The 22,774-nt window shown below is 44.4% G+C and overlaps 1 protein-coding gene across 3 annotated transcripts in view; it reads right to left on the reverse strand.

Annotated features, from left to right (window-relative positions):
- The window catches only part of MASP1 (MBL associated serine protease 1), a 155,428-nt gene that overhangs the window by 116,417 nt on the left and 16,237 nt on the right, over window positions 1-22,774 (reverse strand). For all 3 annotated transcript variants that reach the window (XM_060767277.2, XM_060767275.2, XM_067466125.1), the window contains exon 2: window positions 5,476-5,701. In XM_060767277.2, the coding sequence (XP_060623260.2) occupies window positions 5,476-5,701 (226 nt within the window). The remainder of the gene's footprint in view (window positions 1-5,475; window positions 5,702-22,774) is intronic.

The following is a 22,774-nucleotide window of genomic DNA, read 5'->3' on the forward strand; positions in this document are numbered from 1 at the left end:
TTGCATTCAAATCACCCCTGACAAATGGCCATCCAGCCTCTGCTTAAAAGCTTCCAAAGAAGGAGCCTCCACCACACTCCAGGGCAGAGAGTTCCACTGCTGAACGGCTCTCACAGTCAGGAAGTTCTTCCTAATGTTCAGATGGAATCTCCTCTCTTGTAGTTTGAAGCCATTGTTCCATTGTGTCCTAGTCTCCAAGGAAGCAGAAAACAAGCTTGCTCCCTCCTCCCTGTGGCTTCCTCTCACATATTTATACATGGCTATCATATCTCCTCTCATCCTTCTCTTCTTCAGGCTAAACATGCCCAGTTCCCTAAGCCGCTCCTCATAGGGCTTGTTCTCCAGACCCTTGATCATTTGAGTTGCCCTCCTCTGGACACATTCCAGCTTGTCAACATCTCTCTTGAATTGTGGTGCCCAGAATTGGACACAATATTCCAGATGTGGTCTAACCAAAGCAGAATAGAGGGGTAGCATTACTTCCTTAGATCTAGACACTAGGCTCCTATTGATGCAGGACAAAATCCCATTGGCTTTTTTTGCCGCCACTTCACATTGTTGGCTCATGTTTAACTTGTTGTCCACGAGGACTCCAAGATCTTTTTCACACGTACTGCTCGCGAGCCAGGCGTCACCCATTCTGTATCTTTGCATTTCATTTTTTCTGCCAAAGTGGAGTATCTTACATTTGTCACTGTTGAACTTCATTTTGTTAGTTTTGGCCCATCTCTCTAATCTGTCAAGATCGTTTTGAATTCTGCTCCTGTCCTCTGCTTCTATGGAGATTAGGACAAGGAACAATGGCTTCAAACTACAAGAAAGGAGATTCTATCTGAACATGAGGAAGGACTTCCTGACTGTGAGAGCCGTTCAGCAGTGGAACTCTCTGCCCCGGAGTGTGGTGGAGGCTCCTTCTTTGGAAGTTTTTAAACAGAGGCTGATCTGTCAGGGGTGCTTTGAATGCAATATTCCTGCTTCTTGGCAGAATGCTAAAAGTTCCAAGCATGGGAAATCTAGTCTGATGAAGCATCATTTAGAATCCTGCTTAGTTCTTGTCCTTGTTTCATGGAAACCATGGTTGGAAGATTTATGCTTAAGGATTTCTTGTTTCTTGGTTTGGATTTTTGTCCCTTGTAATTACATACTCCTGCCTTGGATCAACATTTCCTGGATCTTTGGATTTTGTTAGAGAAGTGTGCACTTTGTTTTTGGACTTTGCTGAACTTTACCTTGGACTAATTTGTTCCTGCTTATCTTCTCACCTAATTGAATTTACCAGCGCCTTTTTTTACTTTGCTGCTTTTACTTATCTTCAATAAAAGGAACATGAAAGGCACTTCAACCAGAGAAGTCAGCCATAGCAGAGCACCTGATGAACCAACCTGGACACAGCATATGATTGGAGAACACAGAAATGCTGGACCACTCCAACAACCACCATGCCAGACTACACAGAGAAGCCATTGAAATACACAAGCATGTGGACAATTTCAACAGAAAGGAGGAAACCATGAAAATGAACAAAATCTGGCTACCAGTATTAAAAAACTCTAAAATTACAACAGCACAACAACAGAGAAGAAACAAACAAGGACATCTAATCACCTCTCAACAAAAGTTTGCTCCAGGCACTGCCAGGCCATCAAATGCTAATCAAGGTGATCAGTTGAAACATTCACACCTAGCTCCAGCAGACAAGAGTCCTTTGTCCCACCCTGGTCATTCCACAGATATATAAACCTTTTTCCTAGTTCCAACAGACCTCACTACCTCTGAGGATGCTTGCCATAGATGCAGGCAAAACGTCAGGAGAGAATGCGTCTAGACCATGGCCATATAGCTCGAAAAAACCTACAACAACCCAATAAAAGGATTGTTTTTCCCTACTCAACATATGGTGTTTAAAAATCATAGAATCATAGAATCAAAGAGTTGGAAGAGACCTCATGGGCCATCCAGTCCAACCCCATTCTGCCAAGAAGCAGGAATATTGCATTCAAATCACCCCTGACAAATGGCCATCCAGCCTCTGCTTAAAAGCTTCCAAAGAAGGAGCCTCCACCACACTCCGGGGCAGAGAGTTCCACTGCTGAACGGCTCTCACAGTCAGGAAGTTCTTCCTCATGTTCAGATGGAATCTCCTCTCTTGTAGTTTGAAGCCATTGTTCCATTGTGTCCTAGTCTCCAAGGAAGCAGAAAAAAAGCTTGCTCCTTCCTCCCTGTGGCTTCCTCTCACATATTTATACATGACTATCATATCTCCTCTCATCCTTCTCTTCTTCAGGCTAAACATGCCCAGTTCCCTAAGCCGCTCCTCATAGGGCTTGTTCTCCAGACCCTTGATCATTTTAGTCGCCCTCCTCTGGACACATTCCAGCTTGTCAATATCTCTCTTGAAGGGGGTTATTCCTGTTGTGGAGTGCAACTCTATCTTGCCAAACTACAAATCCCAGAATTCCATTGCATGATATTTAATGTGCAGTATGGATACAGCTTCAATGTAAGTGGATTAACTGTCATCACAAAACGATATATGCTGGCATTCTATGCGACTTGCTATTTCTCGCAGTGCTGCCTGAGCACGAATCTGCACAAACTCAATTTTTGCAAATAATATTCCAGGGACGGTACCAAAGTTGGCTTCTCTCCTGGAGTGTTTGGATAATGAAAAAGCTGTTTAAATTGGAACAAAACAAATAAAACATGCACAGTCGCTACAAAGGAGACCAGCCAGCTTTTAATGGATGGGATGGTGATAGGTCAGGGCGAAGGGTCTCTTTGTCTAAATAAAGAGTCCCTCTATTTATCTCTCTTCCTGTCTCAGAGGGAAGGGGAAGAAGGAGAGAAAGAAATAAGAAATAGAAGAGAGAGAGAGAAAGAAGGAGGGAAATAATTTTGGCAGCAAAATCTCCAGTTTGTTCTAACTACGAGTGCCTCCATTAACACCGCAGAGATAAAGCACTTTGATACAGCTTTAATTTTCACGTCTTAAAGTTTTGCAATTCTGGGAGTTGTAGTTTGACAAAGTATTTCTCAGTCAAAGACTTATTAAACTACAGACTCCAAGATTCTACAGTCTTGAAGTGGAGTTAAAGCGGAGTTAAAGGAGATTCCATCTGAACATTAGGAAGAACTTCCTGACTGTGAGAGCCGTTCAGCAGTGGAACTCTCTGCCCCGGAGTGTGGTGGAGGCTCCTTCTTTGGAAGCTTTGAAACAGAGGCTGGATGGCCATCTGTCAGGGGTGATTTGAATGCAATATTCCTGCTTCTTGGCAGGGGGTTGGACTGGATAGCCCATGAGGTCTCTTCCAACTCTTTGATTCTATGATTCTATGAGTGCAAAGATACAGAATGGGGGACAATGCCTGGCTCGAGAGCAGTACGTGTGAAAAAGATCTTGGAGTCCTCGTGGACAACAAGTTAAACATGAGCCAGGAATGTGATGTGGTGGCAGAAAAAAAAGCCAATGGGATTTTGGCCTGCATCAATAGGAGCCTAGTGTCTAGATCTAGGGAAGTCATGCTCCCCATGCTCTATTCCGCTTTGGTTAGACCACACCTGGAATATTGTGTCCAATTCTGGGCACCACAATTCAAGAGAGATATTGACATGCTGGAATGTGTCCAGAGGAGGGCGACTAAAATGATCAAGGGTCTTGAGAACAAGCCCTATGAGGAGCGGCTTAAGGAGCTGGGCATGTTTAGCCTGAAGAAGAGAAGGCTGAGAGGAGATATGATAGCCATGATAGCCGAACGTATTCTCCCCTACGTACCATCAAGATGACTAAGATCGTCTGGAGAGGCCTTGCTCTCGGTCCCACTGGCCTCACAAGCGCGCCTGGTGGGGACGAGGGACAGGGCCTTCTCAGTGGTGGCCCCGCGACTCTGGAACTCTCTCCCACTGGAGGTCAGAACCGTCCCGTCTATCCTGACATTCAGGAAACGGGTGAAGACATGGTTGTGGAGACAGGCATTCGATGAATGAGACAGCACCCTAGGATTGTGGATGGAAGATGAAGTATACTTGTTTTTAATATGACGACTGACCACCGTAGTTTTAAATATAGTTGTTATTTTAAATGTGTTATTGTAATTATGAACTATGATATTTTACTGATTGTATGTTTTTATGGTTGTAAACCGGGCTGAGTCCCTCTAAGAGGTGGGAAGCTCGGTATAGAAAACTTTGAAATAAATAATAAATAAATATGTATAAATATGTGAGAGGAATCCACAGGGAGGAGGGAGCAAGCTTGTTTTCTGCTTCCATGGAGACTAGGATGCAATGGAACAATGGCTTCAAACTACAAGATAGGAGATTCCATCTGAACATGAGGAAGAACTTCCTGACTGTGAGAGCTGTTCAGCCGTGGAACTCTCTGCCCCGGAGTGTGGTGGAGGCTCCTTCTTTGGAAGCTTTTAAACAGAGGCTGGATGGCCATCTGTCAGGGGTGATTTGAATGCAATATTCCTGCTTCTTGGCAGAATGGAGTTGGACTGGATGGCCCATGAGGTCTCTCCCAACTCTTTGATTCTATGATTCTATGATTCTATGAGTCAATCTGCTTTAATTCTGCAGTGTAGACGCACCTTAAGAAACTCAGCCAAACGGAATTGTAACACTACAATAGTTTAGTGCAGAAGGGTTCTTAATAAATGCCCAAGAAACAGACTGAAATGAAATTCTCCTTTCAGTGCAAATTCAATCGGCATCAACTACTTTCCAGTATGATTGCATTATATTTCCATTCTTGTGTTCTCTAGATTCCTGTATATGCTGGAAACATCCAAAGTTGAGAGACAGAAGAATATCAGTGTCAAAGCCATGGTATTCCCTGTAGTCACCTACGGATGTGAGAGCTGGACCTTAGGGAAGGCTGAGCGAAGGAAGAGAGATGCTTTTGAGCTGTGGTGCTGGAGGAAAGTGCTGAGAGTGCCTTGGACTGCGAGAAGATCCAACCAGTCCATCCTCCAGGAAAGAAAGCCCGGCTGCTCACTGGAGGGAAGGAGACTAGAGACAAAGTGGAAGTCCTTTGGCCACATCATGAGGAGACAGCAAAGCCTAGAGAAGGGAATGATGCTGGGGAAAGTGGAAGGCAAAAGGAAGAGGGGCCGACCAAGGGCAAGATGGATGGATGGCATCCTTGAAGTGACTGGACTGACCTTGAAGGAGCTGGGGGTGGTGACGGCCGACAGGGAGCTCTGGCGTGGGCTGGTCCATGAGGTCACGAAGAGTCGGAGACGACTGAACGAATGAACAACAACAACAGTGCTTGAATTTTAGAAATAAATTTAGAGATTTAGAGAGCTGAAGGAATGCTGAAACACAATGTGAAATTTCAAAACGATAATATATATTTTTGGGGGATTCGGGACCACCATTCCCATCATCCCCCAACCCAAGTGGGGATGATTGGGATTGCAGTCTAACATATCTGAAAGGTACCAGAAAATAATGGTGTGAATTGGTACTCACTTTGACATAGTCGTATTCGCATAGATAGGAAGATTCGAGGTCAAAATGCATGAAGTAGAGTTTGATGCGAAAGCCATCCGGCACTGAAATGTTCCAGGTCACGTCTGCATCGCTGGGGTAGGAGTCTGGGAAGTTGGGGGACTGAATCTCCCCAAACATGTCGGTCAGCTCCACGGCTTCGGTGTTGACCAGTTGGACATGACAGACGAGCCAGACCAGAAAGTACCTGTTGATAAAGAACACAGCAGACCTTATGAGGTTTCCACATGACATGTCAAAGAAGAGACTGCATTTGGTAAGGAAAGAGACTTGTTTGGAAACCAAAGTTGGTAATAAACAGAGTTTGGTGTTAGCTCCAGTTAGAGAGGATACATTGAAAACTATCAGTAAGTGATACTATCATTATGTAGATAGATATCTACATAAAAACTCCAACCATCACCCAAGTCAAAAAAGAAGCACCATTAAAGCCTTGGCAGACCGTGCAAAAGGAATCTGCGAAGCCCACCTCCTCCAAGATGAACTGAACCACCTCAACTGGGCTCTCCAGGCCAAGGGAGACTCCACCTCAGACATCAGAAGAGCTGCAAGACAACCGAGAAGAAGCCACGAGAGTCAAGACCAAGATCCACCCAGAGGAAAAGTGTTCCTGCCATACATCAAGGGAACCACTGACCGCATAGGGAAGCTGATGAGGAAACACAACATACAAACAATCTACTAACTCACCAAGAAAATCCAACAAATGCTACGTTCAGCAAAGGACAAGAGGGATCCTCTCACCTTTGCAGGAGTCTACCGTGTACCATGCAGCTGTGGAGAAGTCTCCATAGGGACCACCAAACGTAGCAGCATTGCCCAAACACGAATCAAGGAACATGAAAGGCACTGCAGACTACTTCAACCAGAGAAGTCAGCCATAGCAGAGCACCTGATGAACCAGTCTGGACACAGCATATTATTTGAGAACACAGAAATGCTGGATCACTCCCACAACCACCATGTCAGACTACACAGAGAAGCCATTGAAATCCACAAGCATGTGGACAATTTCAACAGAAAGGAAGAGACCATGAAAATGAACAAAATCTGGCTACCAGTATTAAAAAACTCTAAAATTACAACAACAAAACAGCAGAGAGGAAACAACCAGCACATCTTAACACCTCTCAACAGGAGATTTTCCCAGGCTCAGGCAGGCCTTCAAATGCTAATGAAGGTGGTCAGCTGAAACATTCACACCTAGCTGCAGCAGGGAAGAGCTCCTTGTCCCACCCCAGTCATTCCACAGATATATAAACCCATTGTCCTAATTCCAACAGACCTCACCTCTGAGGATGCTTGCCATAGATGCAGGTGAAACGTCAGGAGAAATGCCTCTAGAACATGGCCCTATAGCTCGAAAAAACCTACAAGAACCTAGATACTTTCATTATCCACTCAAGATGCACAGGATTAGTAATGGAGTATCGAAATTTTCCTGGAGAGGATCATTAGGAGATCACAACCATATGTCCAAAGATACAAACGTTTTGAGTTTTAACTTGGATAAACCAGATAACAGGAGAAAGAAATCCACTACACAGTAGAATCATAGAATCAAAGAGTTGGAAGAGACCTCATGGGCCATCCAGTCCAACCCCATTCTGCCAAGAAGCAGGAATATTGCATTCAAATCACCCCTGACAGATGGCCATCCAGCCTCTGTTTAAAAGCTTCCAAAGAAGGAGCCTCCACCACACTCCAGGGCAGAGAGTTCCACTGCTGAACGGCTCTCACAGTCAGGAAGTTCTTCCTCTTGTTCAGATGGAATCTCCTAAGTAATTAAGTAAGTAAGTAAGTAAGTAAGTAAGTAAAGTAGCAATGGTGAGGCCATGGACGATATTTTCATTCTTGTGGATCACTGGTCATCCATGGACCACAAGTTGGGAACAACTGCTTTAGTGCCAGTCTACAATGGGATATTTCTGCCACCCATTTTAGCAAATAGGAGTGCGTCTATAATGGAGAATTGATGCAATTTGACACCACTATGACTGCCATGATTAAGGGCTAGGGAATGCTGGGAGTTATAGTTTGGTGATGCACAATATTTTCCAGAGAAGACAACAGACCATATAAAACCACAACTTCCATGATTCCATAGCACTCAGCCATGGCAAATAAAGTGGTGTTAAACTGAATTAATTCTATAGTTTATATGCTCTCTGTGTGAGGTCCAAATCTGGGAAAGTGAAGCCGGGGCAACACTTCTTGTTCTGTCTAATTTTCAGACTTTTCAAAAAGAATTAGATGGTTTTTTGGAGGGGAAAGGAGGGTTTCTTTCACAGAACTTGCAAAGGGAAATATACTTTGCCTGCCTTGAAAAAAATAATTATTTCAGTCTTCCCAAAAGAGTCACAGCCACAAACACTTTGACACAGAACATGATCCCTAAGTGACAAGACCACAAATCTCCCTGCCTTTGCTACCAAAATAACCGTAAATTATGATTACATCTTGGACCTGTTGCAATTTTTTTTTAAAATTCCACTTCAGCCTCCCAGGTTTGGATTCTTGCTTGTTTCGCTTCAGTGGAAAGAAAGCATTTGTACCAACTGCCTTGAGACGTAGTGGACTCACTGGAAGGATTTCGAACTGAGTCTGGAAACAAAAATACCACAATCCTTTGCCATCCTTAGGTTCACATAAGTGGATCCACACTGGCAGGAATGAGAAGTGTGCGGCTCTGCAACATCCATATCCAGTTGAGGGCTACTATTAAGTTACTAGGTAGGAAAGCCAGCAAACAAACCAATGGGCATGAGTTCATGATGCAAATTGCACACTGATATTTTCACAAAGAATCCAAAATAGAATATGTTCTAGACCAGGGCTTCTTTGCAGAGTTTGCAGAGGACACCAAATTGGGAGGGATAGCCAATAGTCCAGAGGACAGGAGCAGAATTCAAAACGATCTTGACAGATTAGAGAGATGGGCCAAAACTAACAAAATGAAGTTCAACAGTGACAAATGCAAGATACTCCACTTTGGCAGAAAAAATGAAATGCAAAGATACAGAATAGGGGACAATGCCTGGCTCAAGAGCAGTACGTGTGAAAAAGATCTTGGAGTCCTCGTGGACAACAAGTTAAACATGAGCCAGGAATGTGATGTGGCGGCAAAAAAAGCCAATGGGATTTTGGCCTGCATCAAGAGGAGCCTAGTGTCTAGATCTAAGGAAGTAATGCTACCCCTCTATTCTGCTTTGGTTAGACCACATCTGGAATATTGTGTCCAATTCTGGGCACCACAGTTCAAGAGAGATATTGACAAGCTGGAATGTGTCCAGAGGAAGGCGACTAAAATGATCAAGGGTCTGGAGAACAAGCCCTATGAGGAGCGGCTTAGGGAACTGGGCATGTTTAGCCTGAAGAAGAGAAGGCTGAGAGGAGATATGATAGCCATGTATAAATACGTGAGAGGAAGCCACAGGGAGGAGGGAGCAAGCTTGTTTTCTGCTTCCTTGGAGACTAGGACGCGGAACAATGGCTTCAAACTACAAGAGAGGAGATTCCATCTGAACATGAGGAAGAACTTCCTGACTGTGAGAGCCGTTCAGCAGTGGAACTCTCTGCCCCGGAGTGTGGTGGAGGCTCCTTCTTTGGAAGCTTTTAAGCAGAGGCTGGATGGCCATCTGTCAGGGGTGATTTGAATGCAATATTCCTGCTTCTTGGCAGGGGGTTGGACTGGATGGCCCAGGAGGTCTCTTCCAACTCTTTGATTCTATGATTCTATGATTCTTAAAGATACTCCACTTTGGCAGAAAAAATGAAATGCAAAGATATAGAATGGGGGACAATGATGCCTGGCTCGAGAGCAGTACGTGTGAAAAAGATCTTGTCTTCATGGACAAGTTAAACATGAGCCAACAATGTAATGTGGCTGGTCCAGCAGAGTTGATGGTGGAGGAGCATCGCTTCAATGCTGGTGGTCTTTGCTTCTTCCAGCATGCTGACGTTTGTCCGCCTGTCTTCCCAAGAGGTTTGCAGGATTTTCTGGAGGCAGCGCTGATGGAATCGTTCCAGGAGTTGCATGTCACGTCTGTAGACAGTCCACGTTTCATAGGCATATAGCAGTGTTGGGAAGAGAATAGCTTTATAAACAAGCACCTTGGTATCCCTACGGATGTCCCGGTCCTCAAACTCTCTCTGCTTCATTTTGAAAAATGCTGCACTCGCAGAGCTCAGGCTGTGTTGTATTTCTACCATTACTACACCGTTGCAATGAAAGCAACTTGTTTCATGAAACCCTCTTATAGTGCTGAAGCTTATTAAATACAGTATGGTTTTCTGGGGTGAGCAGATGGCAACTACTGGATGGCACATGTTCTGTATCAGAAACTAGAGCTGATGTGGTCTTTCTAATGCAATTTTCTGAATCGGCACCGCAAATAACCAAACAGAATCTAAAGTTGACCAAAAACCAATTTGTAACCCTTTTGGTACTAATGTTGGAGAGTGGTACTGGTCAAAGTGGTCCCTGGCCAAGTTGTCCCTTGTCAAGTGGTCCTTGGTCAGAAAAAAGTTTGGGAACCACTGCATTAAAGGGAGTGATTGCTTAGGGCCCCCTTCTACATTGAAATATAACCCAGAATATCAGGGCAGGGAATCCACATTATTTGCTTCGAACGGCCATAGATGTGGGTGAAACATCAGGAGAGAATGCTTCTGGAAAGTGGCCAGACAGCCTGGAAAACTCACGGCAAACCACCGATTCCAGTCATGAAATCCTTCGACAACACAGCCTCTTTTTAGAAATAATGTTGGTTGAGATAATCAAACCATTGAATAATAGAGTGGGAAGAGACCCCAAAGGACATTTAATCTAACCTCCTTCTGCCAGACAGAAACACTCTTGATAGATGCCCATCCAGTCACCGTGTCAATATCTCCAGAGAGGGAGACTTCATAGACTCCCAGGCAGTATTTTCTACTATAAAACAGCTCTGGGTTGTTGTAGGTTTTTTGGGCTATATGGCCATGTTCTAGAAGCATTCTCTCCTGACATTTCGCCTGCATCTATGGCAAGCATTTTAAGGAGCCGTGGCTGTTAAAGTGGGGTCACTGTGTTGTTGTAGGTTTTTCGGGCTCAATGGCCATGTTCTAGAACTGCAGTTCTCAACCTGGGGGTCACGACCCCCCGGGGGGTCGTTTGGCTATTTCGGAGGGGTCATGAGGCAGCCTCCTTAGGCCCCGCCCACAAGGCTGCCAGGCAGCCGAGGGCTCCCATGCACGAGCCCTCACTCTGCTCCTCGCGGCCTCACTATTTGATTGTAGGTGAACTATAAATCCCAGCAACTACAACTCCCAAGCGTCAAGGTCTAATTTCCCCAAACTCTACCAGTGTTCACATTTGGGCAGATTGAGTTCAATTACATCGTTGTTGGAGTTCAGAATGCTCTTTGATTGTAGGTTAACGATAAATCCCAACAACGATACCACTGAGCTGCTGAGCTTGTTGACCGAAAGGGCGCAGGTTCAAATCCAGGAAACGGCATGAGCTTCCACTGTCAGTCCCAGCTTCTGCCACCTTAGCAGTTCAAAAACATGCAAATGTGAGTAGATCAATAGGTACTGCTCTGACGGGAAGCTAACGGTGCTCCCTGCAGTTATGCTGGCCACATGACCTTGGAGGTGTCTATGGACAACGCTGACTCTTCGGCTTAGAAATGGAGATGAGCACCACACCCAAGTCAGACATGACTGGACATAATGTCAGGCAAAAACCTTTACCTACAACTCCCAAATGACAAAACCAATCCCCCCCAACCCCACCAGTATTCAAATTTGGGTGTATCAGGTAACTGTGCCAAATTTGGATGGGGGGGTCACCACAACATGAGGAACTACATTAAGGGGTCACGGCATTAGGAAGGTTGAGAACCACTGTTCTAGAAGCATTCTAGGATGCTTGCCATAGATGCAGGCAAAACATTAGGAGAGAATGCTTCTAGAACATGGCCATTGAGCCCAAAAAACCTAGAACAACCCAGTGATTCCAGCCATGAAAGCCTTTGACAATATATGAAACAGGTCTTTTCATCAGGAGGATTTTCTCAATGTTTAGGTGGAATACTTCCCATTGATGCAGTCTAGAATTGCATTGGTCTTTTTAGCTGCGGCATTACACTGTTGACTTATGTTCACCTTGTTGTTTATTATGTTGCCTACTCCTAGATTCTTTTCATATGGACTGTTTTCAAGCCAAATGTCACCCATTGTATATTTGTGCATTTCATACCTTTCTGCCCAAGTGTAATACTTTGCCTGTCTCTCTGTTGAAATTTAGGCCTTTCCCAACTCATGCTGAATTGTATAACTTATTAGGAAAGTTGTCCAGTTTTGCCAAGGCTGACATTGGCTGTTTGGACATACGTCTGGAATATAACCAAATTGCAACCAACTGCGCAGGCATTTGTTTCACACCATGTTCCTTGCAAAACAGACTCCAGACATCCATTTTTTTCCCTAAAAAAAGTTGAAGTTTGCCAAACTTTGGTCCCAAAATGTTTGGGATGCCAGCCCATGTCTGGATGCAATTTGGTCTAAACTGGTTTATTAATGTGCATTCCACTCAAAACAGGCTTCCAAAGCATTTGTTCACGAAACACCAAAAGTAATAGATGACTCAGGTCCAAAACGGCACGTTGGGCAACATCAGAGAACACATGAGACGGGGTGATTATGGCTTGAACCCAATTGTTAGATCCAACTAAGGTAGACCCATGGAATTAAGTGCTGAATCAACACTTTGGCTGTGCAGCTATGTGCCTTTTAATTGTTTCTGAGTTATGGAGACCCAAAAGCAAACTTATCATGGGTTTTTCTTGGCAAGGATTGTTCAGAAGGTTTGTCTTTGTCTTCCCTCTGAGGCTGAGAGAGTGGGATGTGCCCAAGAGCACTCAGTGGGTTTCCATGGCTGAACAGTTTTTGGAATCTTGTGGTGCATCTGCTCTGTAGAAATAATGCAGTTTGGGTTGTTGTAGGTTTTTTCGGGCTATATGGCCATATTCTAGAGGCATTCTCTCCTGACGTTTTGCCTGCATCTATGGCAAGCATCCTCAGAGGTAGTGAGGATGCTTGCCACAGATGCAGGTGAAACGTCAGGAGAGAATGCCTCTAGAACATGGCCATATAGCCCAAAAAAAACCCAACAACAACCCAGTGATTCCAGCCATGAAAGCCTTCGACAATACAATAATGTAGTTTGACATCACTTTGACAGCCATGGCTCAAAAATATGGGATCATGGGAATTGCAAATTGTCATGCAGCGGCAAAAAAAGCCAATTGAATTTTGGCCTGCATCAATCGGAGACTAGTGTCTAGATCCAGGGAAGTCATGCTCCCCATTCTGCCTTAGTTAGACCACACCTGGAATACTGTGTCCAATTCTGGGCATCACAATTGATGAGGAATATTGACAAGCTAGAATGTGTCCAGAGGAGGGCGACTAAAATGATCAAGGGTCTGGAGAACAAGCCCTATGAGGAGCGGCTGAAAGAGCTGGGCATGTTTCGGTTGAAGAAGAGAAGGCTGAGAGGAGACATGATGAGGGCCATGTATAAAGAGGTGAGGAGAAGTCCTAGGGAGGAGGGAGCAAGCTTGCTTTATGCCCTGGTAACTAGGATGCAATGGAAAAATGGCTTTAAATGACAGGAAAGAAGATTCCACCTAGAATCATAGAATCAAAGAGTTGGAAGAGACCTCCTGAGCCATCCAGTCCAACCCCATTCTGCCAAGAAGCAGGAATATTGCATTCAAATCACCCCCAACAGATGGCCATCCAGCCTCTGTTTAAAAGCTTCCAAAGAAGGAGCCTCCACTCAGGCATGTAGGCGGGGGGGGGGGGGGGGGGCTTGGGGGGGCTTCAGCCCCCCCCCCGAAATTCTGATGGTGGTCCGTGAGAAGGCCTTACTGGTGCATTATTTAAACTGCTATGTTTATTCATATCATGATCTGATCACTATACTCAATATATCCCATATGCATGGGGGTATTGGGGTAACGATACAAAAGGTTTGCTAGGGTAGACCCTACTTCACTCAGACTCAGCCCCTCTGAACCAAACTCAACCCCCCTGAACCGAACTCAGCCCCCCCTCCCCTGAAACAAAAACCTGGCTACGGGCCTGCCTCCACCACACTTCGGGGCAGAGAGTTCCACTGCTGAACGGCTCTCACACTCAGGAAGTTCTTCCTCATGTTCAGATGGAATCTCCTTTCTTGTAGTTTGAAGCCATTGTTTCGTGTCCTGGTCTATGCTGTGCACCAGACTGATTGTCTCTGAGACAAACTTTAAAGATCAACCCAAACATATCAGTTTTCAGCAGTTTTTACTGCACAGCTTGACCTTGTATCGCTCACTGTTTTAGAAAACTCTTTGACTCAGTTTTCATCCAAACTCACAGAAGAGGCTTTTAATCTTGACATGCTGCTTTATGTGCAGCTATATACACACATCAGGATCCCCTGATCATCTATCGGTCAATGGCATATACAAACGACACAGATATCAACAACAGATGTACGGAGATAAGCAAGAGAATCATGGCAAGAGATTATACCAATTCCTTCTCCTCATCAACCAGGAACAAAAGTGAATGATATCATCCTCGTCATGCCTGTCACATGGTCATGGCTCAGCTTCTTTGCGTGTCCCTCATCACAACTCACTTAACCCTTCAGTTGGTGTGTGACCACATGTTCCTTAGAACTCTATTTTCAACCAGTTTTACACAAGGATGTTACAGCCAATGCAATCCTATCTAACAGTGCATTACCTACCTAACAATGGGAACATAGCAATGCTTGTTAATACTGCACAGAAGGAGGCATGGTAACCCCCCTTTGAATGTTGATTACCACTGAAACCCTATGATGAGACCATCTTAAACGAAACAAGAGATTGTGCCGAAAGAGGAAACTCCCAGGTCAGATGGCACTCAATGAGCTACTGGGAAACAATGTTGCAGCCCAGCCTCCTACGTGATCCCCTTTTCACCCAAACACCACACAGATGAACAAGAATAGTAAATTTATTAAGAAAAGAGTATCTAATATAAAACAGTTTCGAAATGTATCAATGAGTTCAAGTTCCAGAAACTTAATAAAATGCAATGACCAACCCTGAATAGGAATTCCAAAAATCACTTAAGGCAAAAGCAATAAACTGGAATCCAAGGGTTGCACTTAAACTAAAATTATATCCAAAAGCTTGAAAGCATGAACATGACCTTAATCCAAATTCTTGACTATAATTCCCAAGGCTTGAAATTTGAAACAAGATTTGTAATCTAAACAGGAAGCAAAGAACTTAAACAGGAAAGCAAGATACATCCCAAGAACAGAACTCCTAACTCGGAGCTCCAAGAAAGGCAACCTGACACAAGAAAATCTGATGTTGATCTCCTCACCAAACATTGACTCCAATTCCTTAAGAATACTCCCTCTTACCCATGATATCACCCTTTTTCACACCTGGGTTCCCTTTGTTTATATTTCAGTCTCTGGGAACACTGGATTTGTCTCTGTTTCACACTATCCCTTCTGACCTGCAAACACTGGGTTACCTGTAACCCTCCAATCTCCTCCACATTCCTTTCAGATTCAATCTCTGTCTGATTCATGAGAATCACTGCTTGTTTCCCCAGCAACTTATCTAACCAAAACTTTTCCATCATCTCAAAAACACTTTCACTTTCCCCCACAGAAACACCAGGCTCAACCAGAAAAACCTTATTCTCAGAGGCTTCACAGGCCTCAACAAACAACAGAGAACAATGATGAGTGCTGCTGTGGCTAAAGATGTAACTGGACTCAATTTGGAAGGAAGTTTAGCTGCTGACCTGCTCAGAGGTGAAAGGCAAGTCAGAAGCTGCACATCACACATTGCAGGAAAATGGGCTGCGAGAAGCACAAATCAGGGGAATCTCGACTTAGTAAGATAAGAAACAGGCTGTCTAAAGATCGCAAGACTTGGAGTGAGGGAAACGAAGTGGACAGCAATGGGACATTATCACTCCACTTATTTTTATTCAGGAATGAAAATCTAAGAAGAAATGGGGAGACATTCACAGTGAGGAAATATGTTGCAAAAGATGTCAATGAATAGAATGCAAAATTTGACCAAATCATATTAGTAAGACTTCCAGGGAGAACGCATAGATATAACTGTCCAGGTTTAAGGTCCAATTAGACAGAGGAAGAAACTGAAAGATTCTGTGCTGGAGTTCATAGAATCATAGAATCATAGAATCAAAGAGTTGGAAGAGACCTCATGGGCCATCCAGTCCAACCCCATTCTGCCAAGAAGCAGGAATATTGCATTCAAATCACCCCTGACAGATGGCCATCCAGCCTCTGTTTAAAAGCTTCCAAAGAAGAAGCCTCCACCACACTCCGGGGCAGAGAGTTCCACTGCTGAACGGCTCTCACAGTTAGGAAGTTCTTCCTCATGTTCAGATGGAATCTCCTTTCTTGTGGTTTGAAGCCATTGCTCCATTGCGTCCTAGTCTCCAGGGAAGCAGAAAACAAGCTTGCTCCCTCCTCCCTGTGGCTTCCTCTCACATATTTATACATGGCTATCATGTCTCCTCTCAGCCTTTTCTTCTTCGGGCTAAACATGCCCAGCTCCTTGAGCCGCTCCTCATAGGGCTTGTTCTCCAGACCCTTGATCATTTTAGTCGCCCTCCTCTGGACACATTCCAGCTTGTCAATACCTCTCTTGAATTGTGGTGCCCAGAATTGGACACAATATTCCAGGTGTGGTCTAACCAGAGCAGAATAGAGGGGTAGCATTACTTCCCTAGATCTAGACACTATGCAAGCATAGGATGACTTGGAGATCTTATTCATAGGATTATGATTAAATTGAAGTCAATTTGATGGCAGTTAACAAGAACAAGATGACAGAGACATACTGGCTATGGATGACGGAAGTTGGGGTCTAACAACATGCACAATGGGAAGGAATTCCCTGGTGATGTAGTAATAGTTGCCCAGGTCTGCCTACCTGTGTGGGCTCTCTGTTAGATTTAGGGATTAAATCAGAATAAATCAATGGCTAAGTAAAGCAAACAACACAGGTTTCATGTTTGGGAACTTGCAGACCTGGAAAGCAGAGCCAAAGCTGGAGAATGTGAGGGTCTGGAAGAGAAGAGACGTGCTTTTGGGAAGGATTTATTGCGGAAGTCTTGAGTCTGAGGTTATAAACCCATGGGCCAAGAAGATAGGGCCCAGGCAAATGAGACCTTAATTGGGATCCCTATTCAAAACCAGGGGAGTAAACAAGCAGGAGGAAGGAAGGAAGTGGGAAATGTCTTGGCCTGGTTTCCTCCCAAGGAGCTGAGGTTTGCAACAGGCAGCCTTCCTTCTGCTTGCCTTCCCTAGCCGTAGAAGAACGAGCCAAAGGCAAAAGTCTGCTCAGAAGTAGGAAGGCTATGTCCTCTATTGATCTATCTATCTATCTATCTATCTATCTATCTATCTATCTATCTATCCAGCCGCCCATCCATCCATCCATCCATTCATCCATCCATCCATGCATCTATCTATCTACCTATCCTTCTTTCCTTCCTTCTTTCCTTCCTTCCTTCTTTCCTTCCTTCCTTCCTTCCTTCCTTCCTTCCTTCCTTCCTTCCTTCCTTCCTTCCTTCTCTGATCTTTCTTTCTTTCTTTCTTTCTTTCTTTCTTTCTTTCCCTCTCCTTTTCTCTCTCTCATCTCTCCCTTTTCTTCCCACCTTCTTCTTTCTCTCCCGCCCCTTCATTTCAGTCTCTCATTCTGTTATTTTCTTACTTTTCTCTCTCTCACCTTCTCTTTCTCTCTCATCTCTCCCTTTTCTTTCCGCCTCCCTCTTTCTCCCTCTCTCTCCCCTTCAGTCTCTCATTCTGTTATTTTCTTACTTTCCTCTCCTCCCCCTTTTCTTTCTCTCTTTCACTCTTCTTCTCTTTCTTCCTTTCCTTCCTCTCTCATTCTACCCTCTTCTTCCTGCCTTCCTTCCTTTTCTCTTTCTTTTATCCTCCCCTTCTCTTTCTCTTTCTTTTCTCTTTGCTAATCAAGGTGACCAATAGAAATATTCACACTTGCCTCCAACAGGCAAGAGCTCTTTCTCCAACTCTGGACTTTCCAAAGATATATTAACCCAATTTTCCTAGTTTCCAACAGATCTCATACCCTCTGAGGATGCCTGCCATAGATGCAGGTGAAACGTCAGGAGAGAATGCTTGTGGAACATGTCCATACAGCCCGGAAAACACACAGCAATCCATTATTAACTATTATCAATTACTACTCCTACTAAATAATGCATAATACTATGAACTATTATTAATTACTCTCATTTTAGAGTCAGAAATGATTTGAAGTCACACAGCAACGAGTATAAATATGATTGACTATTAATAATTTCTGCTCCTAATAAATAATAACAATATTGTATTGTCGAAGGCTTTCATGGCTGGAATCACTAGGTTCTTGTGGGTTTTTTTCGGGTTATAGGGCCATGTTCCAGAGGCATTTCTCCTGACGTTTCGCCTGCATCTATGGCAAGCATCCTCAGAGGTTGTGAGGTCTGTTGGAATATATAAACCCATTGTCCTAATTCCAACAGACCTCACAACCTCTGAGGATGCTTGTCATAGATGCAGGCGAAACGTCAGGAGAAATGCCTCTAGAACATGGCCCTATAGCCCGAAAAAACCCACAAGAACCTAATAACAATATTATTTTTAAATATTATTAACTACTCCCACTTTGGGCAAGTCACACACTCTCTCTGAAAACCCATGATAGGCTCACCTTTGGATCAATATAAATCAGACTTTAAGCCACACACCAACGTATTGCTACAACGACTAATAAATAATTAGAAATATTACTAGATATTTTGGGGAAAGTGGAAGGCAAAAGGAAGAGGGGCCGACCAAGGGCAAGATGGATGGATGGCATCCTTGAAGTGACTGGACTGACCTTGAAGGAGCTGGGGGTGGTGACGGCCGACAGGGAGCTCTGGCGTGGGCTGGTCCATGAGGTCACGAAGAGTCGGAGACGACTGAACGAATGAACAACAACAACATTTTTAGCTACTCCCACTTTAGGTAAGTCAACTTAGAGCAGAAATTATTTGAAGCCGTACAACAGAAATAACAAACATGATTAACTATTATTAACTACTCCTACTACCTAATAATATTAATATAATAATAATAATCAATATAAATAAAAATGTAATGTTCATTTGTGGGATTAACAGAACTCAAAAACCACTGGATGAATTGACACCAAATTTGGACACAAGACACCTAACAACCCAATGTATGTCCTTCACTAAAAAAAATAAAAGATTTTGTCATTTGGGAGTTGTAGTTGCTGGGATTTATAGTTTACCTACAATCAAAGAGCATTCTGAACCCCACCAATGATGGAATTGAACCAAACTTGGCACACAGAATTCCCATGACCAACAGAAAATACTGGAAGGGTTTGGTGGGCAGTGTCCTTTGGTTTTGGAGTTGTAGTTCACCTACATCCAGAGATCACCGTGGACTCAAACAATGATGGATTTGGACCAAACTTGGCACGAATATTCCATATGCCAAATATGAACACAGATGGAGTTTAAGGGAAATAGACCTTGACATTTGGGAGTTGTAGTTGCTGGGATTTATAGTTCACCTACAATCACAGAGCATTCTGAACCCCACCAATGATAGAATTGGGCTAAACCTCCCACACAGAAACCCCCACGAGGGCCACAGCAATGCGTGGCAGGGGATGGCTAGTATATAATAATAATATTCAATATTTTTAAATATTATTAACTACTATTTTGGGAAAGTCACACACTCTCAGACTGATTTTTTAAATTATGTCAGAAGCAACTTGAGAAACTGCAAGTCGCTTCTGGTGTGAGAGAATTGGTCATCTGCAAGGACGCTGCCCAGGGGACACCTGGATGTGGTACCATCCTGTGGGAGGCTTCTCTCATGTCCCTGCATGGGAAGCTGGAGCTGACAGATGGGAGCTTGCCCCTTCTTGCGAATTCCAACTGCCAACCTTCAGGTCAGCAGTTCAGCCAGCACAAGGGTTTAACCCATTGTTCCACTGCAGCTCCCAGCCTGAGAAAACCTGTGAAAGGTTCACTCCAAAGTCCAAAATGACTTGAAGGCACAGAACCACCGACCTTCAGGTCAGCAGTTCAACCGGCACAAGGGTTTAACCCATTGTTCCACTGCAGCTCCCAGCCTGAGAAAACCTGTGAAAGGTTCACTCCAAAGTCCAAAATGACTTGAAGGCATAGAACCACCGACCTTCAGGTCAGCAGTTCAACCGGCACAAGGGTTTAACCCATTGTTCCACTGCAGCTCCCAGCCTGAGAAAACCTGTGAAAGGTTCACTTCAAAGTCCAAAATGACTTGAAGGCACAGAACCACCGACCTTCAGGTCAGCAGTTCAGCCGGCACAAGGTTTTAACCCATTGTTCTACTGCAGCTTCCAGCCTGAGCAAACCTGTGAAAGGTTCACTTCAAAGTCCAAAATGACTTGAAGGCACAGAACCACGGACCTCCAGGTCAGCAGTTCAGCCAGCACAAGGGTTTAACCCATTGTTCCACTGCAGCTCCCAGCCTGAGAAAACCTGTGAAAGGTTCACTCCAAAGTCCAAAATGACTTGAAGGCATAGAACCACCGACCTTCAGGTCAGCAGTTCAACCGGCACAAGGGTTTAACCCATTGTTCCACTGCAGCTCCCAGCCTGAGAAAACCTGTGAAAGGTTCACTTCAAAGTCCAAAATGACTTGAAGGCACAGAACCACCGACCTTCAGGTCAGCAGTTCAACCGGCACAAGGGTTTAACCCATTGTTCCACTGCAGCTCCCAGCCTGAGAAAACCTGTGAAAGGTTCACTTCAAAGTCCAAAATGACTTGAAGGCACAGAACCACCGACCTTCAGGTCAGCAGTTCAGCCAGCACAAGGGTTTAACCCATTGTTCCACTGCAGCTCCCAGCCTGAGAAAACCTGTGAAAGGTTCACTTCAAAGTCCAAAATGACTTGAAGGCACAGAACCACCGACCTTCAGGTCAGCAGTTCAGCCGGCACAAGGTTTTAACCCATTGTTCTACTGCAGCTTCCAGCCTGAGCAAACCTGTGAAAGGTTCACTTCAAAGTCCAAAATGACTTGAAGGCACAGAACCACCGACCTTCAGGTCAGCAGTTCAGCCAGCACAAGGGTTTAACCCATTGTTCCACTGCAGCTCCCAGCCTGAGAAAACCTGTGAAAGGTTCACTTCAAAGTCCAAAATGACTTGAAGGCACAGAACCACCGACCTTCAGGTCAGCAGTTCAGCCAGCACAAGGGTTTAACCCATTGTTCCACTGCAGCTCCCAGCCTGAGAAAACCTGTGAAAGGTTCACTTCAAAGTCCAAAATGACTTGAAGGCACAGAACCACCGACCTTCAGGTCAGCAGTTCAGCCGGCACAAGGTTTTAACCCATTGTTCTACTGCAGCTTCCAGCCTGAGCAAACCTGTGAAAGGTTCACTACAAAGTCCAAAATGACTTGAAGGCACAGAACCACGGACCTCCAGGTCAGCAGTTCAGCCGGCACAAGGTTTTAACCCATTGTTCTACTGCAGCTTCCAGCCTGAGCAAACCTGTGAAAGGTTCACTTCAAAGTCCAAAATGACTTGAAGGTACACAACAAGAACAATTATTAATAAAAGCCTAGGAAGGCCTGATTGACACAGATTCATGTTATAGCTGCCACTGAGATTTCCCAGGGATTTGTCTCTGCTTCTTGCAGCGATTCTATAAAGGAGAATTTATTAATACCGCAAGGCATCACCAACCTGTCCATGGAAGACAGCTTGGGCGCTTCAAGACAAATGGCTCCCAGCCCTGCCTGTCAAGAGACATTGGATGCAGGCTCCATCTTTCCCTCCTTAACAAATGTTTTGCGGAAGGGAAAGAGACAGGAGAGACAAGCCGAAGACGTGGGAGGGATGACAAGACCATCTGGAGTCCCAGAAAGCCCTGCTTATCTCTCAAGCAGGGCAGGTGAAGATGTCAACTTCCACATCTGGAAACAGAAAGCTCCATTAGGAGTTGCATCTACACTGCAGAATGAATGCAGTTCAATACCACTTCCAATGCTATAGCTCAGGGCTTTGAAAACACGAGAGGTGCAGTTTTACAAGGTCTTTAGTGTTTTCTTTTGCCAAAGAGTGCTTCACCATATTACAACTCTCAAGATTCCATTGCATTGAGCCATGACATTTAAAGTGGTATCAAACTATATCCATTCTGGGTTGTTGTAGATTTTTGGGCATGTATGGCAACTGTGGCACAGCTGGCTGGGAGTCAGCTGCATTAAGATCACTACTGACCAAAAGGTCATGAGTTCGAAGCCAGCCCGGGTTGGAGTGAGCTTCCAACCAATTTGTGTAGCTTGCTGTCGACCTTTGCAGCCCGAAAGACAGTCGCATCTCTCAAGTAGGAAATTTGGGTACCGCATAAGCGGGGAGGCTAATTTAACTAATTTATGATGTCATAAAAATCTCCAGCAAGCATGCAAAGAATGAGGAAGTACTTCATCAGTGTCACAAATGGATGGTGGCAGCTCCCCTGGTGGCCAGAATACACTCATGAAAAAGCTGGAATGTTAAATAGCCTCCGTGTCTCTCTCTTATATGTTGTGTGTCTATGGCATTGAATGTTTGCCATGTATATGTACATTGTAATTCGCCCTGTGTCCCCTGCGGGGGCAGAAGGACAGAATATAAATATTGTAAATAAAATAAATAAATGTTCTAGAAGCATTCTCTCCTGACGTTTCGCCTTCATCTATGGCAAGCATCCTCAGAGGTTGTGAGGTCTAAATCCTATTGTTAGCCAGAAGTTCTTGCTTGGCAGAATGGGGTTGGATCTCAGAACCTCTGAGGATGCTTGCCATAGATGCAGGTGAAATGTCAGGAGAGAAAGCTGCTAGAATATGGCCGTATAGCCCAAATAACCTACAACAACCCAGTGATTCCAGCCATACATGAAAGCCTTCAACAATATATCCATTCTGCAGTGTAGATGCACCCATAAAGTAGAAAGAGAGGGTTGTTGAAGTTTCTCTGCTCACATGGTCTGTTTGCTTAGATATGCAAAGTATTTATGGCCATGCATTGCACTAGATAGAGGAACCCATGGAGATTTCTGAGCTAAACTATTTGGAACAGACATGCAGGGGAGCCCAAGTTACTGAAAATCTGCC

The sequence above is a fragment of the Anolis sagrei genome, chromosome 3 (genome assembly GCF_037176765.1).
Source record: "Anolis sagrei isolate rAnoSag1 chromosome 3, rAnoSag1.mat, whole genome shotgun sequence".
Taxonomy (NCBI): domain Eukaryota; kingdom Metazoa; phylum Chordata; class Lepidosauria; order Squamata; family Dactyloidae; genus Anolis; species Anolis sagrei.